Below are 19233 nucleotides of genomic sequence, written 5' to 3'. Positions count from 1 at the left end.
GCAGAGTGGGGACTGGACTGGGCGTGAGGAGGTGGAGAACGGTGAGCCTTTGGGTCTCAGCATGGGATGCAGAACCCGTGAAGGGCTGCTGCCCCCCACCAATGTCAATCTCCTCCTTCCTGCTCCGTCACAGACCCTTAGCTTATCTCACAGCCGCTCAGAATTAAAAGAAAAAAAAAGACTACATTTCCCAGCTTCCCTTGCAGCTAGGTGTGTCATGTGACTAGGTCCTGGCCAATGGGAAGTAGGCAGAAGTGTGGGGTGGAGCTTCTGGGAAGTCTCTGCAAAGGCCAGTGATGTGTTCTGTGTCCAGAGTGTGGACTTGATGGCCAGAGTGCCCAAAGACTACAATCCTGATCCCTCACCCCTACAAGGCAGCCCCAGCTGGCTGGTCATCCCAGAAAGAGGCAATCCCATGAGGGCAGAGCAGTGTTGAAGAGCCTGGAAAGCGTAAATCTGAGCTTTGCTTCTTGCTGTCCTGGAGCAGGTCGCCTGTTTACACACGCAGAAGCCAAGGCTCGGAGGGGAAGTGACTCCTCAGACTCGCAGGGGTCTCCTCTTGACCTCCCCTTCCTCTGTTCCCACTGCCACCACCTGAGAAAGCCAGACCAGGGTAACTCCTTCCTAACCAGCCTCCAGATTGTCAGTCTCGCTCTATCCTGGCAGCTCACGGCCAAAACGGGTCTCCACTGCTACCACTTTGCCACCTCCTGCCTGGAAGACTGGACCAGACTCCTCACTCCCACACTTGCCCCTCCACTCACCAGAGGAAAATCCAAACCCTGGACTTGGCCTGACAGGTGCCACGATGTCTGCCTACTGGCTCCTTCTCTGACCTCCGAGTCTCTGTACTCCAGCCACGCCAGCCTCCGTGCTGTTTGTCAAACCACCAAGCACATTCCTGCCTCAGGGCCTTTGCACCTGCCGTCCCCTTTGCCTTCCCCCAGACACCTCCCTCACAAATCCAGAGGCCTTCCCTGACCACAGAGGCTGAAAGGGCAGCCTCCAGCCACAGAGAAATTTTTGGTGAACGCATGAGTGAGTGAATGAATGAATTCTGTACCCACTCTTTAATGACTCTTCCAGAATTCCCATTGGACTGAATCACATAATGTTGTTATTTTTGTGGGCCTGAAACCACTGACTTGTGGCAATTTCATATAGTGCAACCTTACTTTGGCAGTCATGCCCCTGCTCAAAGTTCCCCGTTATCTCCTACCACCTAGAAATAGAAACTGCGAGCCGTGACCCCACACACCTCCAGGCTCTGGCTCCCACTCCCCTCCAGGTCCCGCAGGCCTGCTGTCCAGCATCGCAATCCCAGGGGTTTTCTTGGCGCCTCTGTTTGCTTAAATCCCCTGAGGCCATCCTACCCAAGTCCTCCTCTCAAAGAATGCTCCTTGCCCCAGGCCTCTGCTCCTGCTCAGTGTATACTGGTATTATAAACTGGTGGGGGCTTCCCTGTGGGCGCAGCGGTTAAGAATCTGCCTGCCAATGCAGGGGACACGGGTTCGAGCCCTGGTCTGGGAAGATCCCACATGCCGTGGAGCAGCTAAGCCCGAGTGCCACAACTACTGAGCCTGCACTCTAGAGCCTGCGAGCCACAACTACTGAGCCCACGAGCCACAACTACTGAAGCCCACGTGCCTAGAGCCCATGCTCTGCAACAAGAGAAGCCACGACGAGAAGCCCACGCACTGAAACGACAAGTAGCCCCCACTCGCCGCAACTAGAAAAAGACCACGCACAGCAACAAAGACCCAATGCAGCCAAAAATAAATTAATTAATTAAAATTTTAAAAAATTTTTAATAAATAAATAAATAAACTGGTGGTGCATACTGGCGGTATTCCCCCGCCTCAGCCTGCAACGGATCCCTCAATCCTACAACTCTGGGCAGCTGGGGGCTTCTGGACAGCAGGGACTCCTTCATCCCAGGACTCCCTGCACTGGAGCCCTCCTGTTGCACCCTGGCAGGCATTATCACAATGCCACCAACAGGCTAGCTACTCCAGGACTGCGAGTGACACTGGGATCAGCCCAGTCCTAGGAGACCCTGCCACTCACTTTTTGCTGACCTTGGGCAAGTCCCCCTGATCCTCAGTTTCCCCATATGTAACATCTCATATGTCAACAAAGACACCGCTCAAAATAACGCCAGAGCCCAGGCCTGGGTCCCAGAAACAGGGGGCATGGGTGTGAGCAGGAGAAGGCAGGAAAACCATAGCAACCACAAGGGAAGGTGCACAGGATGGTGGGAGATGATACCAGGCAGAAGGAATGCGTGGAGCCGAGGCCCCCAGGCAGGACCCAAACAGTGCCGTGTGCTCGGGAAACAGCATGAGGCTGGGTGGGCAAGGGGGACAGGAAGATGGGAGCGGATGAGGACAGAGGGCAGCGGCGGACCAGTGAGAAGTTGGGATTTCATTCTGAGGCCAAGGGGAGCCTCCCAAGGAGGTTAAGCAGGGAAATGACAGGATCTGATTTCCACTTACAAAGGACAACCCTGCCCGCAGGAGGGTCTGCAGGATGGCCGGAGGCTGGGAGGTGCCACCTGTGTGACCCGAGGGGGAGCGAGGGAGGGCGTGGAGCAATGGCCAGACTTGGGGTGGATCTTTTCAACATGAACTGGATTTGCTGATGTCGGGGCTGAAGGAGACAGAGAACCCAGGGGTGCCCTGTGAGCAGTCGAGCAGGCTGGGTGAACCACTGCAGCCGAGGGACCTGAGGCTGACCCGACTTTCAGGGAAGTTCACTGCTCGATTCAGCAGTGAGGCTGCAGGCTTTCCGGCCCCCCAGTCCAGACGCATACAAGCGAGAAGACATACAACATGGCCTTCCCCACATCGACCGGGGCCTCCTGGCAACCAACATTGTTCCCGTGCCCTTTCCACCAGGCTTTTACACATTCCCATAAAACAGGGGTTGGAAATTCAAATGCCCACAGTGGCCAGGCAAGGCAATGCAGAAGGGTGGGGACTGTGGCAGTGAATGGGCTGCCCAGGTTCCACCTAAAGGGCGCTGTGTTCTCAGCTGCAGCCCATTAGTAACTAAGTGGACACAGGTGTAAGCTATCCGTAGATCTGCCAATTTTTCAAAAGAAGCCAGAAGTCCATATTTTTAGGCGAAACAGATAGTTTCTAAATTTGGGCTTCAATTTAAAAAACAGTATCAGTGCTGTATCAGCCAGTTAGCATTTAGGCCACTGGCTGCTGGTGTGCAACTCTACTGGGAACGGCTGGTGGTGGATTCCAATCGGAGAGCTGACCCTCCTCAGCAGACCTAAATTCAAGTTGTGGCACCTGCAGGATCCCTTAGCTAGGGCGTTCCGGCCTGCAGCAGAGAAGGGGGTCCCAGAGCACTCCCGAGGCAATTTGGTCTCCCCACAGTTTATAAGACCCCGCTTGGGGTGTCTGGGTGAGCACATACCCACTTTGAGCTCCTTTCCGAAGACGGTGCGCTCCCCCAGCGCCGAGCAGTTCCAGCGGCCATTGCGGAACTGAAACTGACACTCGTCCAGGCCCATTTGCGAGCCTTCTCCTATGACGATGATGGCGTCGGGCCGGCTCTGGCAGATCGCCCGCTGTCTGGGAGCCAGGCCTGGGATCTTGTTACAGATGATGCTCGCGCCCAGAGCTACCACCGAGGAGAAGCCACTGGAGCAGGGGACACAGAGAGATGGAGCGTTAGGCCAGCAAGGTGGGGGGCACACCTACAGGCCCTCCCTAGGCGTCCAGCCCTGCCCTCCCCCTGCTACTGCTCCCAGCACGGGTCTCTCAACTTTTTTGATACTGCACCCCCAACCCATGCTCACTCATTTATAATTCCCATCGGTACTTGTACCACGTGTATATTCAATATTAGTGAGGCTTAATTTCTCTCTTAGACACAAAGAAAGATGATGCGTGTCACAAACATACTGTCAAATGAACTAAGCCAGTTGCCTTTGCATCTATGGGAGAATTCAATCGAGATGAAGTTTAAAATCATGCAAAATGGAACTGCACTGTTTAGGGGTCATCTGTGTGCGGTAAAACTGCAAAGGTAACCACCAAGTTTCACGTAGCGTTTGCCTCTGAAAGGGGGATGGGTGCACAGATGTTGATTAAAGAACAAAAACTGTTCAGACATGTTATATATGGACAACATAATGTATGTATGTATATGTTTTATTTTTTAAAAGTCTTTAAAAAGCAACTGTGAATAAAAGTTGTAGTATTTCCTTCCTGCACGCCAATGGAATATGTGTATCCCACTCCAGGTATAACTGGCCTAGAGGACGCTTATGACTATCGCAGCAAGGTTCCTGTCTTCCCAACTCATTCACAGGTACGTACTAGGCACCTATCAGGGCACCAGGCTCCCAGGCACCATGCTGGGAGGCAGGCAAGGCCCTAACTTCGAGGGGCTATGGAGGGAGACCATGCAAATGTCTCAAATGAACACAACACAACATTCAGTGACATGCACTACAAAGAAAATAAATGAAGATACTGTGATAACAAGTAGTGGTGGGTCTGAGAGGGAAGGGAGAGGGGCTGCTTTAGCATGAGTGGTCAAGGAGGGCCTCCCTGAGGAGGTAACAGTGCAGCAGAGACCTGAATGGTCAGGAACCAGCCATGGGAAGGTCTGGGGAAGAGTATTCTGGGCAGAGGGAACAGAAGATGCAAAGTCCTGGGAAGGGAACAAGCTTGGGATCGCCAAGGAACAGAAAGAACCCACAGAACCCAATGCAGAACCAGGGCTCGGTGGGGGGGGGGGGGGTCTGGGGAGAGGAGACGGCTCAGGGCTGATCTATCTCGGGACATCAAGAAACACTGAAGGGCTGGAAGCAGGTTACTGACAGGATCCCATGCCTCCAGCCCCAGCGGGGAGAGGACTGCAGGGCTCCAGAACAGCAGGGAGAGTGGGCAGGCCAGAGGCGGCGTGGCCTGGGTGGCCGCAGATGGAGGCGACCCAGCTCGCTGATGGATGAGGTGGAGCCGATGGGAGGGCTGGGGAAGGGTACAAGGGAAAGAGAGGCGTCAGTGTGGCTCGTGGGTATCTGGCCTGAGGGTGGGCCCATTTCCTAATATCAAGATAACCCCAAAGAGGCTCCAGTGGTAGCCCTGACAATGCAGCTAGCCCTCCCTTTACACAAAGATGGCCCACTTGTCTGGAGCTTCCTTTTGTATAATCCTTCAAAGGTCATCAAGCACCCTTTGAAAGAGAAGACCTCACTCTGGTTATAATAATGAGCTCCCATTTACATGGGCCATGGTCAGCCGCTGGGCTAAGCGCCTCGTCTTTCCAGTCCAGGCTCAGCTGTGGGAAGTTGTTCTGGAATTGGGATTTCTCAAGGCGAGGGTCCCCTGACCAGCACCACAAGAGCTGAGGTGACCCCACTCCTCTCGAAGCACATAACTGCCGCTCCTGCCACACACCAGCCCTCTTCCTGCCTCGGGCAGGTCCCTCTCCCTGGAAGCTCTCTCACCCCCTGACCTTCACACGGTTGGCTTCTTGCCATCATCCAAGTGACCTCAAGGGTCCCCTCCCTGACCATCCCACCTAAGGGAACCTGCCTCTGCACCCCATCCCTCCTAACTTTCCATCACAGTCTCTGTTTTGTTTACTTAGTACTCTTGATTACTCATGGTCTTCTGAAATGTTTTAATGTATGTGTTTGTTTTTAACCTGTGTGCTTGCTGTTTTATCACCTGTCTTTCTCATTAGACCAGCAGCTCCTCGAGGACAGGGAGGCTGTCTGCTGGGCTTGCTAAATGGATTGTGGAGCTTCAAAAATGTCACTGCCTATTACACAGCAGGTGCCCCTGGTTATGCCTTGAATGTATCCGGGACCTTCTGCAGCACCCCTATTATATGCAAATGCAGTATGGCAGGTGCTACCACTAACTCTAGACCAGTCGGCCTTTCTAAACAGCCCTATAGGGCAGGAATCACCATCTCCATTTCACATATCCACTTTGCAGCTGAGAACCGAGGCTCACCGAGGTTGAGGCCTGGAGGCTAGCAGGTGATGGATCTAAAACAGGACCCTAGCAAGAGCTCTCGGTCATTCGTCTCAGCCACTCAAAGAGAGTCTAACACAGAGCTAGGATATTTTAAATGTTTCAGGAAGACGCAGCACAGAAAGAGGAGGTCAAGTGGAGATGTTCTGGCCACAAGTCAGGAGGAACCTGTCGACACCTAGTTGACCACCAGGAAATCCCTACACCGGCAGAGAGTGAAACTATATATTGGTGCACAGGCACCATAGCCTCGCAGCCAAGAGCTCAGGTCTAGGGCGCCATCTAAGCTTCCTTCACCTAGTAGCTGTGTGACCTTGGGCAAGTTACATCCCCTCTCCGTACTTCAGTTTTCCCATTGCTAAAATGAGGATATTAACTGGACCTCACCTCATAGGGCTGCTGAAAAATTAAATGTGTCAAAACATGGGAAGTGCTCTGAACGTGTCAGGCACACAGTGAGTACTCAATAAATGAGCTGCTGTGGTAGTTATTATTATTGCATCTGATTGTTAGAAAAAGGCTAGTGCTTGAGTCACTTGAACTATCCAAGTAAAATAAGAATACCACAGGTGCCCTGCCATCCATCCGCGGAACCGAAAGGCCTCCCATGCCCATTTTACAGATGGATAACCCGAGGTACAGAGAGCAGCAGCAGGGCCTGGCCCCAAACCACCCTGCAACTCCTCCCGACCTGGCCCTCTCCCCACCCCAAAGGGCGGCAGCGGGGCGGAAGGCCGGCGCCCTCCCTCCGGGCAGCTGGGCCCCTGCGGGGACTATGAGGTCTCGGCGCCGCCGGCGGGAGGTCGGGCGGGCGGGGCGGCCAGGGGAGTTATTTTCTGTTGTTTTCCCTTTCTCTCTCCCCTCCCGAGTCCCTCCGCCCCGTTTCTAATTAAAAAGGAGATAAAGCCGCACGCGGCCAGCGCCAATCAGCCCCACCGGCTTCCTGGATGCTGGATGCGCGCGGGACGGCGGGGCGCGGGCCAAGATGAAGATTAAAGCAGGGGAAAAAAAAGAAAGCCACCCAGATGCGGGCGAATCAATAACACTTAAAACACACCGGCAGGCAGGCAGCGCGCGAGCCTCGCAGCCGCCTCTCGACCCGCGGTCAGGGCTGGCAGCCGCTTGGTCCGCTCTGTGCGCACCTGCTGGCCGCCACGGCCGGTCAACTTGAGAAATCCCCACGCCAGAGCCTCGGGGTGGTGAAACGGGGGAGTGGTAGTGACAAAACACAAAGGATGCACCACACACACACACCATCGCCGCAGCCCCTGCAGTCCGACCTCTCCCCGAGCGGAGCTGGGGGAGCAGGTTGCGTGAAACCTGCCAAGGTGGCCCTTGAGCGTTAGAACCTCTACCCATCCCTAAAGCCCCCGCCCCCACCTCCTGTGCTTCACGCGCATTATCCCCGAAGTACAAAGGGTGACTGGCCGCGCAAATGCAGCTCCAAGACGCGTCCCGAGCCGCCCCCTCCCACCTTCCAGCCAGCGCGCCGCCCCGGCCCCACCTCCTAGAAAGGCTGGCGTGAGGCAGGGAGGGCTGCTCCGCGAGCGAGCCGGCCGCCTTGGGTGCCCAGTTTTAGGGGGCGGAGTGTCCCGCCTCTCTCTGGCGCTGGCTCTGCGAGCTTGTCTCCCTGGGTGTCTCGGGCCATCTCTAGTTCTACCTTTGTGTGCGTCTGTTAGGGTGGTTGGCGCTGTCCCCTTCGCCTGGGATGGGGCTCCGGGAGTCTGAGGGTCCTTGGAAACCGGGTGGTGCCAAGGCTCTGAGGAGCGGTTTGTGTTTTTGCCAGCGAACGTCCCTCCCTCCGGGTACCTGTTCCCTATTCACGGACCGGCCCCGCCTGCCGCCCGGGGACTGCCCTGTACTAGGAGCGGCTGTGCCCTCGCCTCTGTGTACAGAGCTCCTTTCGGGCTCTGGGGGCTGAGCTCCCTGCGAGCGGCTGTGGTCCTGGCTGGGTGTTCCCGCTGGACCTGCTGTTCCCATGCCCTGGTCTGAAGGGTCCTTGGGAGACGCTGACCTTTGCAGCGGCTAACACTCTTCAGAGTCCCCCAAGCTGGAGCGTCCCTACTGGCTGTCCTTGGGTTGGGGGTCTTCCAGCCTCAGGCGTTCTCAGGACGGCTGGTCCCCCTGCCCGTGTCTCTGGAGCTGTGCGCGCCCCTGGGGCTCCCGCCCGAGGGGGGCCTTTGTGCGCCCACCGCTCCCGCACCGCGCCCACCCGGCGTCTCTGAGGAGCCAAGGAAGTTGGCGGCCGGCGGCGGCTCGCGGGCGGCGCAACCCCTCCCCAAGCCACGCCAACTTTGCCGGGACGCGCGTGCAGGAGGTGCGAGCGGCCCTTACCCGATCCGGAGGTAGACCATGCCCAGGCTGAGAAAGAGGTGGCCCAGGCAGCGCCGCGCTTTCCGGTTCATAGTCCCCGCTGGCCGCCGGGGCCGCGGGCCGGGCTGTGCTGATCCCGCGGGCCGGCCCTGGCGGGGCAATCAACATAGCCCGCCCGGGAGGCGCGGGCCGAGGCTTCCCGGGGCCGTCTGTCGTGCGCCCGTCCGCGCGCTCGGCGCCTGAGCCTCGCCGGGAGCGCGGGAGCCACGGAGCGGGAGGAGCGAGGGAGGAGCGAGCGCGGCACGGGGCGACGCCGGGCTGCGCGCGAGCGGCCGGTGCAAGTGTGCGAGGCGCGGAGAGTGCGGGGGCGCTGCAGCCGCCCGCCCCCGCCCCTCCCTCCCTCCTTTCTCCCGTCCCTCCCCCGCCCCTCCCCCACCCGCCTCCCCGGAGCGCCCGCCCCGCGCCCCCGCGCCCGCGGGACAGGGCCGCCTGCTCCAAGCGCGCTCGCGCTTGCCCCACGCGCTCCCGCGGCGCCCCCTCCCGGCTCCGGGGCGCCGAGCTGGGTCCGGGGCAGTGGGAGTCCGGAGGGGCTCCACCCGACGCTAACTCGTAAATTGCGGGGCGAGCGGACGCGCAGGGACTGCCCTCGGGTTGGCGGGAATCGGGGCTCAGCCGAGAACCCTCTCGCCCTGGCCTGCCTCCCCGTCCCCGCGGCCCGGCCGAGCGCTCGGAGCTGTGGGGTGTTAGGGCGCACCCAGGTTCCTCCCTCCCCTTGGCTTCCAGCCCAGCTTCAGGGGAGGGCTCCCCCTTACGCAGGGCTACTGGCGGAGCGGGGAAGACTGGCTCAGAGCATTCCTCCCCGCCCCCGTCTATTCGAGGCGGGGAGGCAGGTGGGTGCCCAGGTGAGACAGCCTCCTCTGGAGTCCCGCTCCTAGAGGGAAGTCGGAGTCGGGCTGAGGCCTGGATGCCCCGCACGCAACCCAGACTTGGGGCGCCCGAGTAGCCGTAAGGCTTCGGTCGCAGCCGGCTGCTCAGCGCGCTCTCGCGGCGACACCTGGCGGGCGCGACGGGCGGTGCAGCTCCGCCTCGCTCCCGGGGACAGCGTCCAGGCTGACCAGAGGTCTTGATCCTTTCCTGTGACAGACACCTTAGTCCAGTGAGCTAGGGGGCGGTTGGACTCAAGTTTCAGCTGAAGAAATCGAGGCTCAGGGGCGCAAAGGTGTTTTCCCACAGTCACCAGCTGGTGAATGGCAGCGCCAGATTGGAAACAAGGCGTGCCTGACTCTAGTTGACAGCCCCCTCCCCAGGGCTATTACTTCTGGATTGCTTTTCTAAATTACACACACGTGGGGACTTCCCTGACGGTCCAGTGATTAAGACTCCGCGCTTCCACTGCTGGAGGCTCGGGTTCGACCCCTGGTTGCGGGAACTAAAATCCCACAGTCTGGGGAACTAAGATCCTACAACCGCATGGCACAGCCGGAAAAAAAAAAAAAAATCATACACGTTCCCTGAAAACCACTATTCTTGCCTTCATTCCCATTCCACAGATCTCTGTGCCAGGCACCAGGGTGGGCACCGTGGATACTGTGAGGAACAAAGACAACGTCCTGCTCTCGGAGCTGGTGGAAGAGGCAGACCAGAAGTAAACAAATGTATCATTTGAGACATCACAGGGGCAACTGCAGACAATAAAGCAGAGTGATGGGAGAGGCACTACTGGGCTGGAGGGTTGGTTTTAGATGTGAGGAGGTGGCCTAAAGGACACGGGAGCCAAGGGCCCGGCAGCGCACGAAGGAGGCAGTGCAAAGGCTCAGAGGTGGGCGGGGCCCCAGGAGGGCCAGGGGCTGCTCCAGAAAGAGAAGGAAGGGCAGCGGGCCCCAGGGAGGAGATGGGGGCATGCGGATCCCACAGAGTTGTGTGGGCACGTGCGGAGCTCAGCTTTCAGCACAGAGTTTGGCGGGAAGACGTTGGAGGGATCAAAGAAAGGGGGACTCATGTGACTTGTGTGTTGAAAGGTTGCCCTGTGGAGAGTCCACGGGGGCATGGAGAGGGCTGGGCAAAGTGGGACACAGCAGAGAGGAGGCCACCCTGTGATGCAGGTTCCAGACATGGGTGGCTTCACTTTGTGTGGCCTCTCAGTGAGAGGCGGGTCCTCCGTGTCTCCCTGCTTGAGTCTGGGGGGGCCGGTGAGGGCTTGGTAAGGTGACCGGTAAGATGACAGAGTGACACCACAACGCGCCTTCTGTCTTGTTGCCTGGAACACTGCTGTGCAGCCCTGAGCCACCAGGGGAAGAATCTGCAGGCTGCCATGTTGGGAGGAAGCCCAGGCACATGCAGAGGCCCTGGGGGGCGTTCCAGTCCACCGTCCCCGTTGAGGTTCGCCTTGGAATTACCCCAGCCCAGGCGCCAGACGTGTGGGTGAAGGAGCCTCTAGAAGAGCCCGGCCACCAGCCATCGTGTCTTCCCATCTTCTCGGCCGAGGCACTGTGGACAGTGGCTTCTGTGGTCATCCCAGTGTGCCCTGACCAAGCTCCAAGCCCCATAACCTGCGAGTATAATGCAATGGTTATTTTATGCCACTGTGTCTTGGGGTCCCTTGTTGCATAGCAATTGTAACTGGAACAACTAGGGTGGACATGGGGTGCAGACAGGAGGGAGGAGGCTGGCACATGAGCAGCTCTGATGGGACTTGGAAGGAGTCAGTGGGGAGGGGCAGAGGGAGAGAGAGAGAAGCGAGGAAGCCGCAATGTCCCCCATGCTGGCTGGGGTGCCTGCGTGGAGAGAGGTGGCAGTGAGTGACTGGGGCGGGGACGGAGCCACCCAGGATTTGGAGCAAAGTCACAGGTCTTTCCTGGCCATCTTCTTCCTCCTGTCTTTCTCCCAGCCCTGAGCAGTCTGCCTCCAGAACATCACTGACATGTTCTCTTTCTTTTCTACATGCGCTGTCATTCTTAGACCAAAGATGCGCTCATGTCACAAATGTTAGGGGATGTTCAGAACCAGGACGTTGGAGCAGGTGCTGGAGACATAACAGTGGATCAAATAAATTCAGAGTCCGCCCTCCAGAAGCAACTAGTTTGAGGACCAATTTAATGATCAGTCACATAGGTAGCACGTGCTACGTGCCAGCTGCTGTCATTAAGAGCGTCAGTGTATGAACTCATTTAGTCCTCTAACAATACTATGAGATAGGTGTTAGTCTTCTAGCTAATACAATGATTGTCAGAATTATCATCATTTTACAGTATGGGAAAAATGAATCATGGAGGGATTGAATATACTCCCAAACTCCCATAGCCAGTACATGGCACACCTGGGATTTGAACCTAGAGAGTTTCCAGCTTTAGCGTCTGCTCTTAGCCCCTCAATTACGCTGCCCACCTCCTGGAGAAGAGAGACTTAGGCCATTGCAATAGAAACGGTATCGGGCCTCAAGATGGGGGACACACAGAGAACTGTGGGAACACAGAGAAGGGGGCTCCAAATCCAGCATGGGGCATCAGGGAAGGCTTCCTGGAGGAGGTATACCTAAACTGGGATCCGGAAGAAATGTGTTGGTGTGAACCAGGTAGAGTTTTTGGAGCCAGGGGAAGCAGGCCTGGAGAATGGAGGAACGGAGTGGGGGCGGGTTGCAGAGATGAGGCCCAAGAGAGGGTCTGGGGATACATTCAGAGCGTATTCATAAGTTTGGGCCTTCTCAGAAAGGGTCGCAGGCGGGTGATGGCATCTGATTTGTGTTTCGGAAGGCTCATGGTAACTGTTATGGGACCAGTAGAAGGGGGCAGAAGAGAGGCAGAAGGTCTTAGTTATCCAAGGAGAAAAGGCCCAGCCTGGACAAGAGTCAAGGAGAGAAGTGGGTGGACCGGAGGTGGTGTGAAGGCAGGGTAGACAGGGTGAGGAAGCCCCAGGACAGGACCAGTGTGGCTGATGAGGACAACCCAGGAGAAGCTGGTCTGAGGCCCATGAACTTGGTTTTGGAGGTGCCGAGTTGGGTGTGTCTGTGGGTCACAGAAGGGACAGGGGGACGTGTGTGCCGGGCACGCAGGACGGAGGGTGCCCGGGGTCTCCACAGCTAGAAGTGGGCAGTCGTCAAGCTGAGGCGGGGATGGAGTGCTGTGCGGGAGCCACAGGGGCTGAGCGTGGTGTAAAGAGCAAGCTGGGAGCCGGAGCTTCAGGAACCGGTTGGGAGCCCCTGAGAGAAGCAGGGGAGGAGCAAGGAGCTTGCAGGGTCAGAACCTGCAGGGGAGGCAAGGACTGAGAAGGGGCCACACTCAGCTCCCTGGCGTTCAAAGATCCCCTCTTCAGCGGCTTTCCCTTTCAGCCACCCCTAGCGGGCCTGGGGCGGGGCTTGGGGCTGGGGGCTTTGGTGCCCCCTGCTGGACGCACAGAGTGGCTGCTTGGATCCCAAGACTGGCATTAGCAGGTATTAACACACTGGGTCGGCTGCTTGCCAGACACTGCTCTAAGTGTGGGCTGTAAGCTGGGTCCACGTTTATCTCTGTGACCTTGGGAGAGCTCCTTACATGTCTCCTTGCCTCGTCTGTAAACTGTGGGTAACAGATTCTACCTCCCGAGGGTGGTTGTGAGGTTTGAGAAGCTAAGGTAAAGTGCTTAGAAGGCTGCCTGGAGCACGGTGAGGGCCGTGGATGCATTTGGGACATTCAATTAATGGGGAGGCCACAGCCACCTCTTGGTGACACCACCGATCAGGAAAGGACATCATGTTTAAGGCAGTCTCTGCCTTCATTTGGGCTTATAGGAAAAGGTCAGCAACCCAAATCAGAGGGGAGGCTTGCATGGCTGCAGTATTTGGAGCAGCTGGGAGCAGGGGGAAGTGCATGGAGATTCCTGAGAGCCACGCCCCCAGCGACCTGCTGCCTGGGGCAGCCTGTCGTGAAAGTGCGGGCCTTTCCAGCGTGAAGGAGCACAGGGCTGTGGGGTGTGGGGCAGAGCTCTCGTGTGGGAGCCAAGAGAGTGACATTCTCCTTTGTCACTCCTTTGTTCTGCATGGCTTCAAGGGAGTCGCTACATGTCACCTCCTCAGAGCCACCTGCCCAGGCCACTCAACCTCAAGTGGCCTCCTCACCAGCCTCCTTCTATCCCTTTGCCCGTCCGGCTCCTTCACAACGCTCGCTGCTGCAGGGGCCCTGCCTTCCATTCTGGGCCTCTTTTGTTTCTTCCTCATCCATGTCACCTGTACGTGAGCAGGGAGGGCAGTGACAGTCCCATGTGGGTTTTCCAAGCAAGCGAGCCTCCATTAGTTTGTGGCTGCCCGGCACCTGGCCCCCTTGGGACTGACACAGCAGTCTCTGCTGGGGGAGCCCCCGCTGTGGGTCAGACCGGTGGGTGTGGTGCAGCCCCTCCCATGGAAGCTCTTCCTCCCTCTTCTCCTGTCTCAGGGCTGTGGATTCCCCCCCAGGTCCTCTCTCCCAGGACGGGAGCACATGGGACGAGAAGGGGGCCTGCAGGCCACACTCCCAGGGCTGGGAGCGGCAGCAACAGAGATGGGCCATCTGGTACAAAAAGGAGCCGCCCCTCCCTCAGAGCTAGGCCAGCACGGTTTACTGAGCCTCCGCTATGTGCCAGGCCCTCCCAGTGGACCCTTTCTGTGTCTTTGCCCCCTGGAAGCACTCTTCTCCCAGATAGTTTATCAGTGGTCACTCCATCCAGCTAGTCCCCAAGCATCCATCCTGCCCCTCACGGCACTTTCTAGACACCTCTTATCCTGGCTTTGTTTCTCTTCCTAGCATTCATTGTCACCACCCCCAACTTTACATGGTATGTTTATCTGTTGACTTATTTGTGTCTGTTTTCCCCTGCACTACTGGCCCTGTGAGGTAGGCATATTTGTCACTTCACTGCTGCATTTCCCAGAACGATGGCTGGCACGTGGTCAGACCTCAGTGGAGGATCACTGGAAAATTAGTAATTGAGAGGGTCTCATTTACTCCTTATAACACCCTCATTTTCCAGAAGAGAAAACTGAGCTGCTGAGTGGCTAAGTCCCTTGCCCAGCACCTAGCTGGGTGCCTGGCACACAGTCAGTGCTTAATAGCTAACTGTCAATTCCCTTTCTGTCTCCCCCTCCCCATCTCCCCACCCCTACCAGGAATGGGGGCCTCCACGCTGTTTTCATCCACATCCCAGCCCTCCCACTCTCCGGTGAGTGATTCAGTGCTGAACACAGGGGGCCAGGACGGTAGGGCAGAAGCATCCTGACCAGGAGGAGTTGGAACGTGGGCATCAGGCCTGGAAAAGCAGCGCCTCACTCCTGCTGCCAAAGTCCTGTTGACTGCCCACCTAGGCAGAAAACCCAAAAGGCCTGTTTGCAGATTTGGGACAGAGATCGTGGAGCACAAAGGATGCAAGAGACTGTCCATTCCATACTTGAGGAGACTGAATACTGAAGCCGCTACAGGAGGCTCCGAAGACACACGGCCAGCTTGAGGCAGGGTCAGATGTGAAACGCTGCTGAGGGCGTTGGGGCAGCAGGTCCAGCCTTGAGTCCTGGCTCAGCCACTTGCTGTGTGACCTTAGCAAAGTGATTAACCTCCCTCAGCCTCGGCTTCCTCCTCCGTAAACTGGGATGATTATAATAAGGCTACCTGATGAATTCCATGCTGTCGTATGTGTGAAGCATTTAGCAGAGTGTCTGTTATATACCATGCATGAGACATATGATAGCTACTTGATGATGATGATGGTGATAACAGTGCGGGTGAAGAAGGTGATGAGGATTTTGGTGGTAACATGTATATTGGAATCCAGCCCTAAGGACCTTCAGGAATCTTAAAGGTCATCTAAGTCAGTATTTCTCAAGCTTCCGTGGCATCAGGATAAATTAGTTACAAAAATAAAAAGATGCCCAGGTCCCCCTCCTGGACTTCCTAAAGGAGGTTGTCACCTCTCTGGTTATAACCAGCTCCCCAGATGCCGGCCACGTCGGGGGAGCTAGGCCTTCGGGGAACCCTGCTGCGCCCAGTCCTAACGCAGCGCCCATCCTCCCTCAGTGCCATCCCTGCTGAGTGGTGGCCACTGTGCGCAGACCTCTCGCAGGGAGCGCAGCTTACTTTACTTCAGGTGAGGCCCTGGCATTCGAGGACAGCAGCGGCAGGTTCACAGTTCTTCGTCAAACCAACGGGAAAGCAGCTGATGGGGGTCAGAGGGATCAGAGAAGGGAAGAGTGGGTCCCCACCTTCTCTGGGCCTTGATTTCTCCAGCTCAGACATGGGGCCAGGCGTGGCTGCCCTAAGTCTGCATCTCCCCAAAAGGGACTTCTGCAGACCCTTAGTTTTCCAGAGACAGGCTCAAGGCTCCAAGAGTGAGAATTTTTAAATTGTCGTTTCAATTCAATGGGAATCTAACATCCACGTACCTTGGACTATCGGGATGACAGCTTTCTGACTGAGGGCCACCCTCCGCTGAGTTCCCTGCTTGAGTTTGTCTCTGTGTTGATTGTAGTTGTCTATATTTAATCTGGAACTTGCTGATTTTAGAAGAGCCTGTACTTAGTTTTATGATAGTGTATATTAAACAATGGAATACAGGTAGACTTCTGAGTTACTGTGGGTTTGGTTCCAGACCACTGAAAATCCAGACAGTAACGCAAATATCACAGTAAAGCGAGTCACAAGAAATTTTTTGTTTCCCAGCGCATATAAAAGCTACGTTTACACTATACTATAGTCTGTTAAGTGTGCAATAGCATTAGGTCTAAAAAAAGTACACACCTTAATTTAAAAATACTTTACTGCTGAAAAATGCTAACCATTAACCGACACTTCAGTGAGTCATGATCTTTTTGCAACCATAACACCGATGATCACGCACCGCAGATTACCTTAACAAATATAATAATAAAGTTGAAATATTTCGAGAATTACCAAAATGTAGCACAGAGACACAAAGTGAGCAAATGTTGTTGGAAAATTGGCACTGACAGATTTGCTCAACGCATGGTTGCCACAGACCTTCAATTTGTAAAATCAAAACAAAAACAATATCTGCAAAGCATAATAAAACGAGGTATGCCTGTAATAAAAATTGGTCAAACCACCATTTGGTGCAGGGGAGGAGCACACAGACAGCTTTCTCAGATTCGAGAAACACTGTCCCTGTTGGTTTCCAAGGACCGTCATGGTTTATGAGCTCGTAGATGAGCCACCACATGGGATTTTCCACTGAACTTTGGGCTTAGAGTCATTACGAGCCATTTTACACTAACTATAGTGTGGGTGGGGGAATGGGGAGTTTGGAGTTCAGTGGCATCAAAATCCCCTTTGCCCCCTCTGGACTCCACCCTTCCCATTTGGACATCAAGGGGTTTGGACAAGTCTAGTGCCTCTTCTAGAAGCAAGCATAAGACTCGAGGCCTGGTTTGCCATGAGGAGTCGAGAGCCTGTGGTTTTATTTGTGAGACTTCACATCCAGGCTGGGAGCGGCGGGAACAGGAGGGCAGGAGCTCCCTGCTTTGGGAGGAGCTGGCGGCAACAGATAGGCAGACTCCCACTTCAGATCCCACCTCTGCCCGTGTGACCTTGAACGAGTGACTTATCCCCAAGTCTCTGTTTTTTTTTTTTCCCTCATCTCGAACGTGGAGGTGTTCATCCTCATGACGTAAGGTCACCAAAAAGCCTCTTCTGGAAAGCACCTGGAACTATTCTTAGACACAGCTGAGTGCTCGAGCCACACGTGGCCTCACTGATCACTGACGTGGGCTCTGGTCACCTTGGGAGGAGGGTGCTTATCACAATTCCACCCCCAAGGTCTTCCTCAGGATAATCTGTCCCTGGTGATTCATCTCGTGGGCTGGGCCCTTCCTCTCAGGCCTGAAATATCTCCCTCCCTCCACCGTTCCTGGGTCAGGCCTGTGACCCCCACCACGTGACTTCCTCCGGGGACTGGCCCTGGGCCCCTGCCCGCCTGCCAGCCCTCCAGTCCCTCGCTAGGGACCCGTTCTGGGCCTGACATATCAGGCAGGGCTCAGCTGGGGAGGAGGAAACCCACAGCTTGTTGTGCTGGGGAAAAAGTGCATCCCCACGTCCTGCCCCGACCTGGGCCCAACCACACCTCTGCCTTCAGCGGGCTGGGCTTCCGCTGCACATCCTGGCCTGGCCCGGCCCTTTATCACCCGGCTGCCACGTGGTGCCCTGCCCCTCGGGCACACACATTCCCAGGGAGGTTTCTGGGCTGGCTGGGGCAGAGGGGTTGGCCAGTGTACCCCCCAACTTTATGGAAGCGATCTTCTTCTGGAGCAAAGGACAGCTCTTTGGAGAAGGTAAAGAGATGTGGACACACATCCCAGTTCCACTGTGAACTTGCTGTGTGACTTTGGGCAAGTGAGTCTACCTCTCTGGATCTTAGTTTCCCCAATTTTAAACAGAGAGAAAAATACCATCTCCAGTTGCTGTGAGGGCTAAATAAGGTAATACAAGTACACAGATGCCCAGGCTCTACCCCTCCAACCAATTAAGTCAGCATTTCTGAGGGGCAGGTCCCAGGCACTGGGCACAGCAAGGAGTGGAAAAATTGTAAAGAGTCGAAGTTTTAAAGTAAACCAACATGGGTTTGAATTCTGACTCTCTTATATAAGCCTTGAATAGATCGTTAGCTTCTCAGAGACTCCGTTTACTTGTCCATAAGATGGGGAAAATAGTGCTTACTTCCCAGTGCTGTTGGGAGAATTAAAGGGAGGAATCACTATCAGGTGCTCGGCACATAGCCCCCAAGTGACCCGTGTGAGGACAGACCCTTGTCTAGTCACCACTATATACCCAACAGCTGGCTCTGTGCCTGACCCACGGCTGGTACTTCAAACAAACATCTGTGAGTGAATAAATGCTGCTGTTGTCGTCACTGTATATTAAAAAGTGATGATGAAATATCAGTTACCATGAAGATAAAGCTTCTGTCTTTTGACCTAAAAACGTACATTTCCCAGCATCCTCTGCAGGCCTCTGCTCTGGCCAATGAGACTCAGGTGCAAGTCTTGGGGCTCCTAGTCCCTGGGGTTCCCCCTTCCTCCCCGACCTCTGGCCACCATCTTGAGAAGGAGGCCAGAATGAGAAACAAGGAGGATCTGGGGACATGGCCGAGCTGCCACAGCAGCCCAGACTGCCCGCCTCTGGGCTTTATTTCACCCCCCCCCCCAAGTGAAAGAAACTTGTCATTGTTTAGACCCCTGGTTGGGAATTTTTGTTTCTAGTAGAAGGAAAACAGATGCTTTGAACTTCCTCATTGTCCTACTTTCTGTCCACAGTCCTCAGCCTCCAGATAAATATAGGACGAGAAGATCAGCAGCCGGTGTCACTAATTCCCTCCTCAGACCCCTGGGGCTGGGTTAGGAAACCTGCCCTGCCTCAAATCTGACCTCTTGGGCAGAGTTAGCCCTGTGTCCTGTCCAGACTCCTCCGGCCTCCCAGAAGGTTCAGGAAGAGAGAGTGACTGTCTCATTCCCCAGAGGCCAACCTCATACCAAAAGCTCCCATCTCCTGAGCAGTCTCTGGAGTCAGGAAAATCTAGCTCAGACTCTTGAATCCTGCACTGGATTGACTCCTGCACTGATCTGCATGGGCAAAGTGTCTTTGAACAAATCGCGATGTTCACATTTGTCAACTGAGGCTATGGCCACCAAGAGATAAATCTAAACACGGAACTCAGAGAGGGAAAAGCCAAGGTAACAGGGATAGAGGTGAGTAATGCTTCCAAATAAACCCAGAACTAGGACTAAACATCCCAGGGAAGGGAGGTGGCAGAGTAAATGTAGATATTGAAGACCTTGGCATTATGAAAACAATAGCCCGACGGCAGAATGTTGGGCGTGGGCACGGAAGAGAGTGTGAGGGACTTACTTTTCTCATCCTCCACAGTAGGGAAAAATCGAGTCAAGAGTGAAACATGTAATTTAAGA

At 55.6% G+C, this 19233-nt stretch overlaps 1 protein-coding gene across 1 annotated transcript in view; it reads right to left on the bottom strand.

The window, feature by feature from the left end:
* WNT7A (Wnt family member 7A) overlaps positions 1-8511 on the bottom strand; it is a 67404-nt gene extending 58893 nt beyond the window's left edge. The window contains exons 1-2 of the mRNA XM_060021518.1: positions 8343-8511; positions 3430-3656 (exon numbers count right to left, since the gene is read on the bottom strand). Coding sequence (XP_059877501.1) covers positions 3430-3656; positions 8343-8413 — 298 coding nt within the window. The 5' untranslated portion in view covers positions 8414-8511. The remainder of the gene's footprint in view (positions 1-3429; positions 3657-8342) is intronic.
* Positions 8512-19233: the final 10722 nt, after the last annotated feature.

This window comes from Delphinus delphis, chromosome 10, assembly GCF_949987515.2.
Source record: "Delphinus delphis chromosome 10, mDelDel1.2, whole genome shotgun sequence".
NCBI lineage: Eukaryota > Metazoa > Chordata > Mammalia > Artiodactyla > Delphinidae > Delphinus > Delphinus delphis.
The sequence above is the reverse complement of the archived record's forward strand: the minus strand, read 5'-3'. Positions and strand labels throughout refer to the sequence as shown.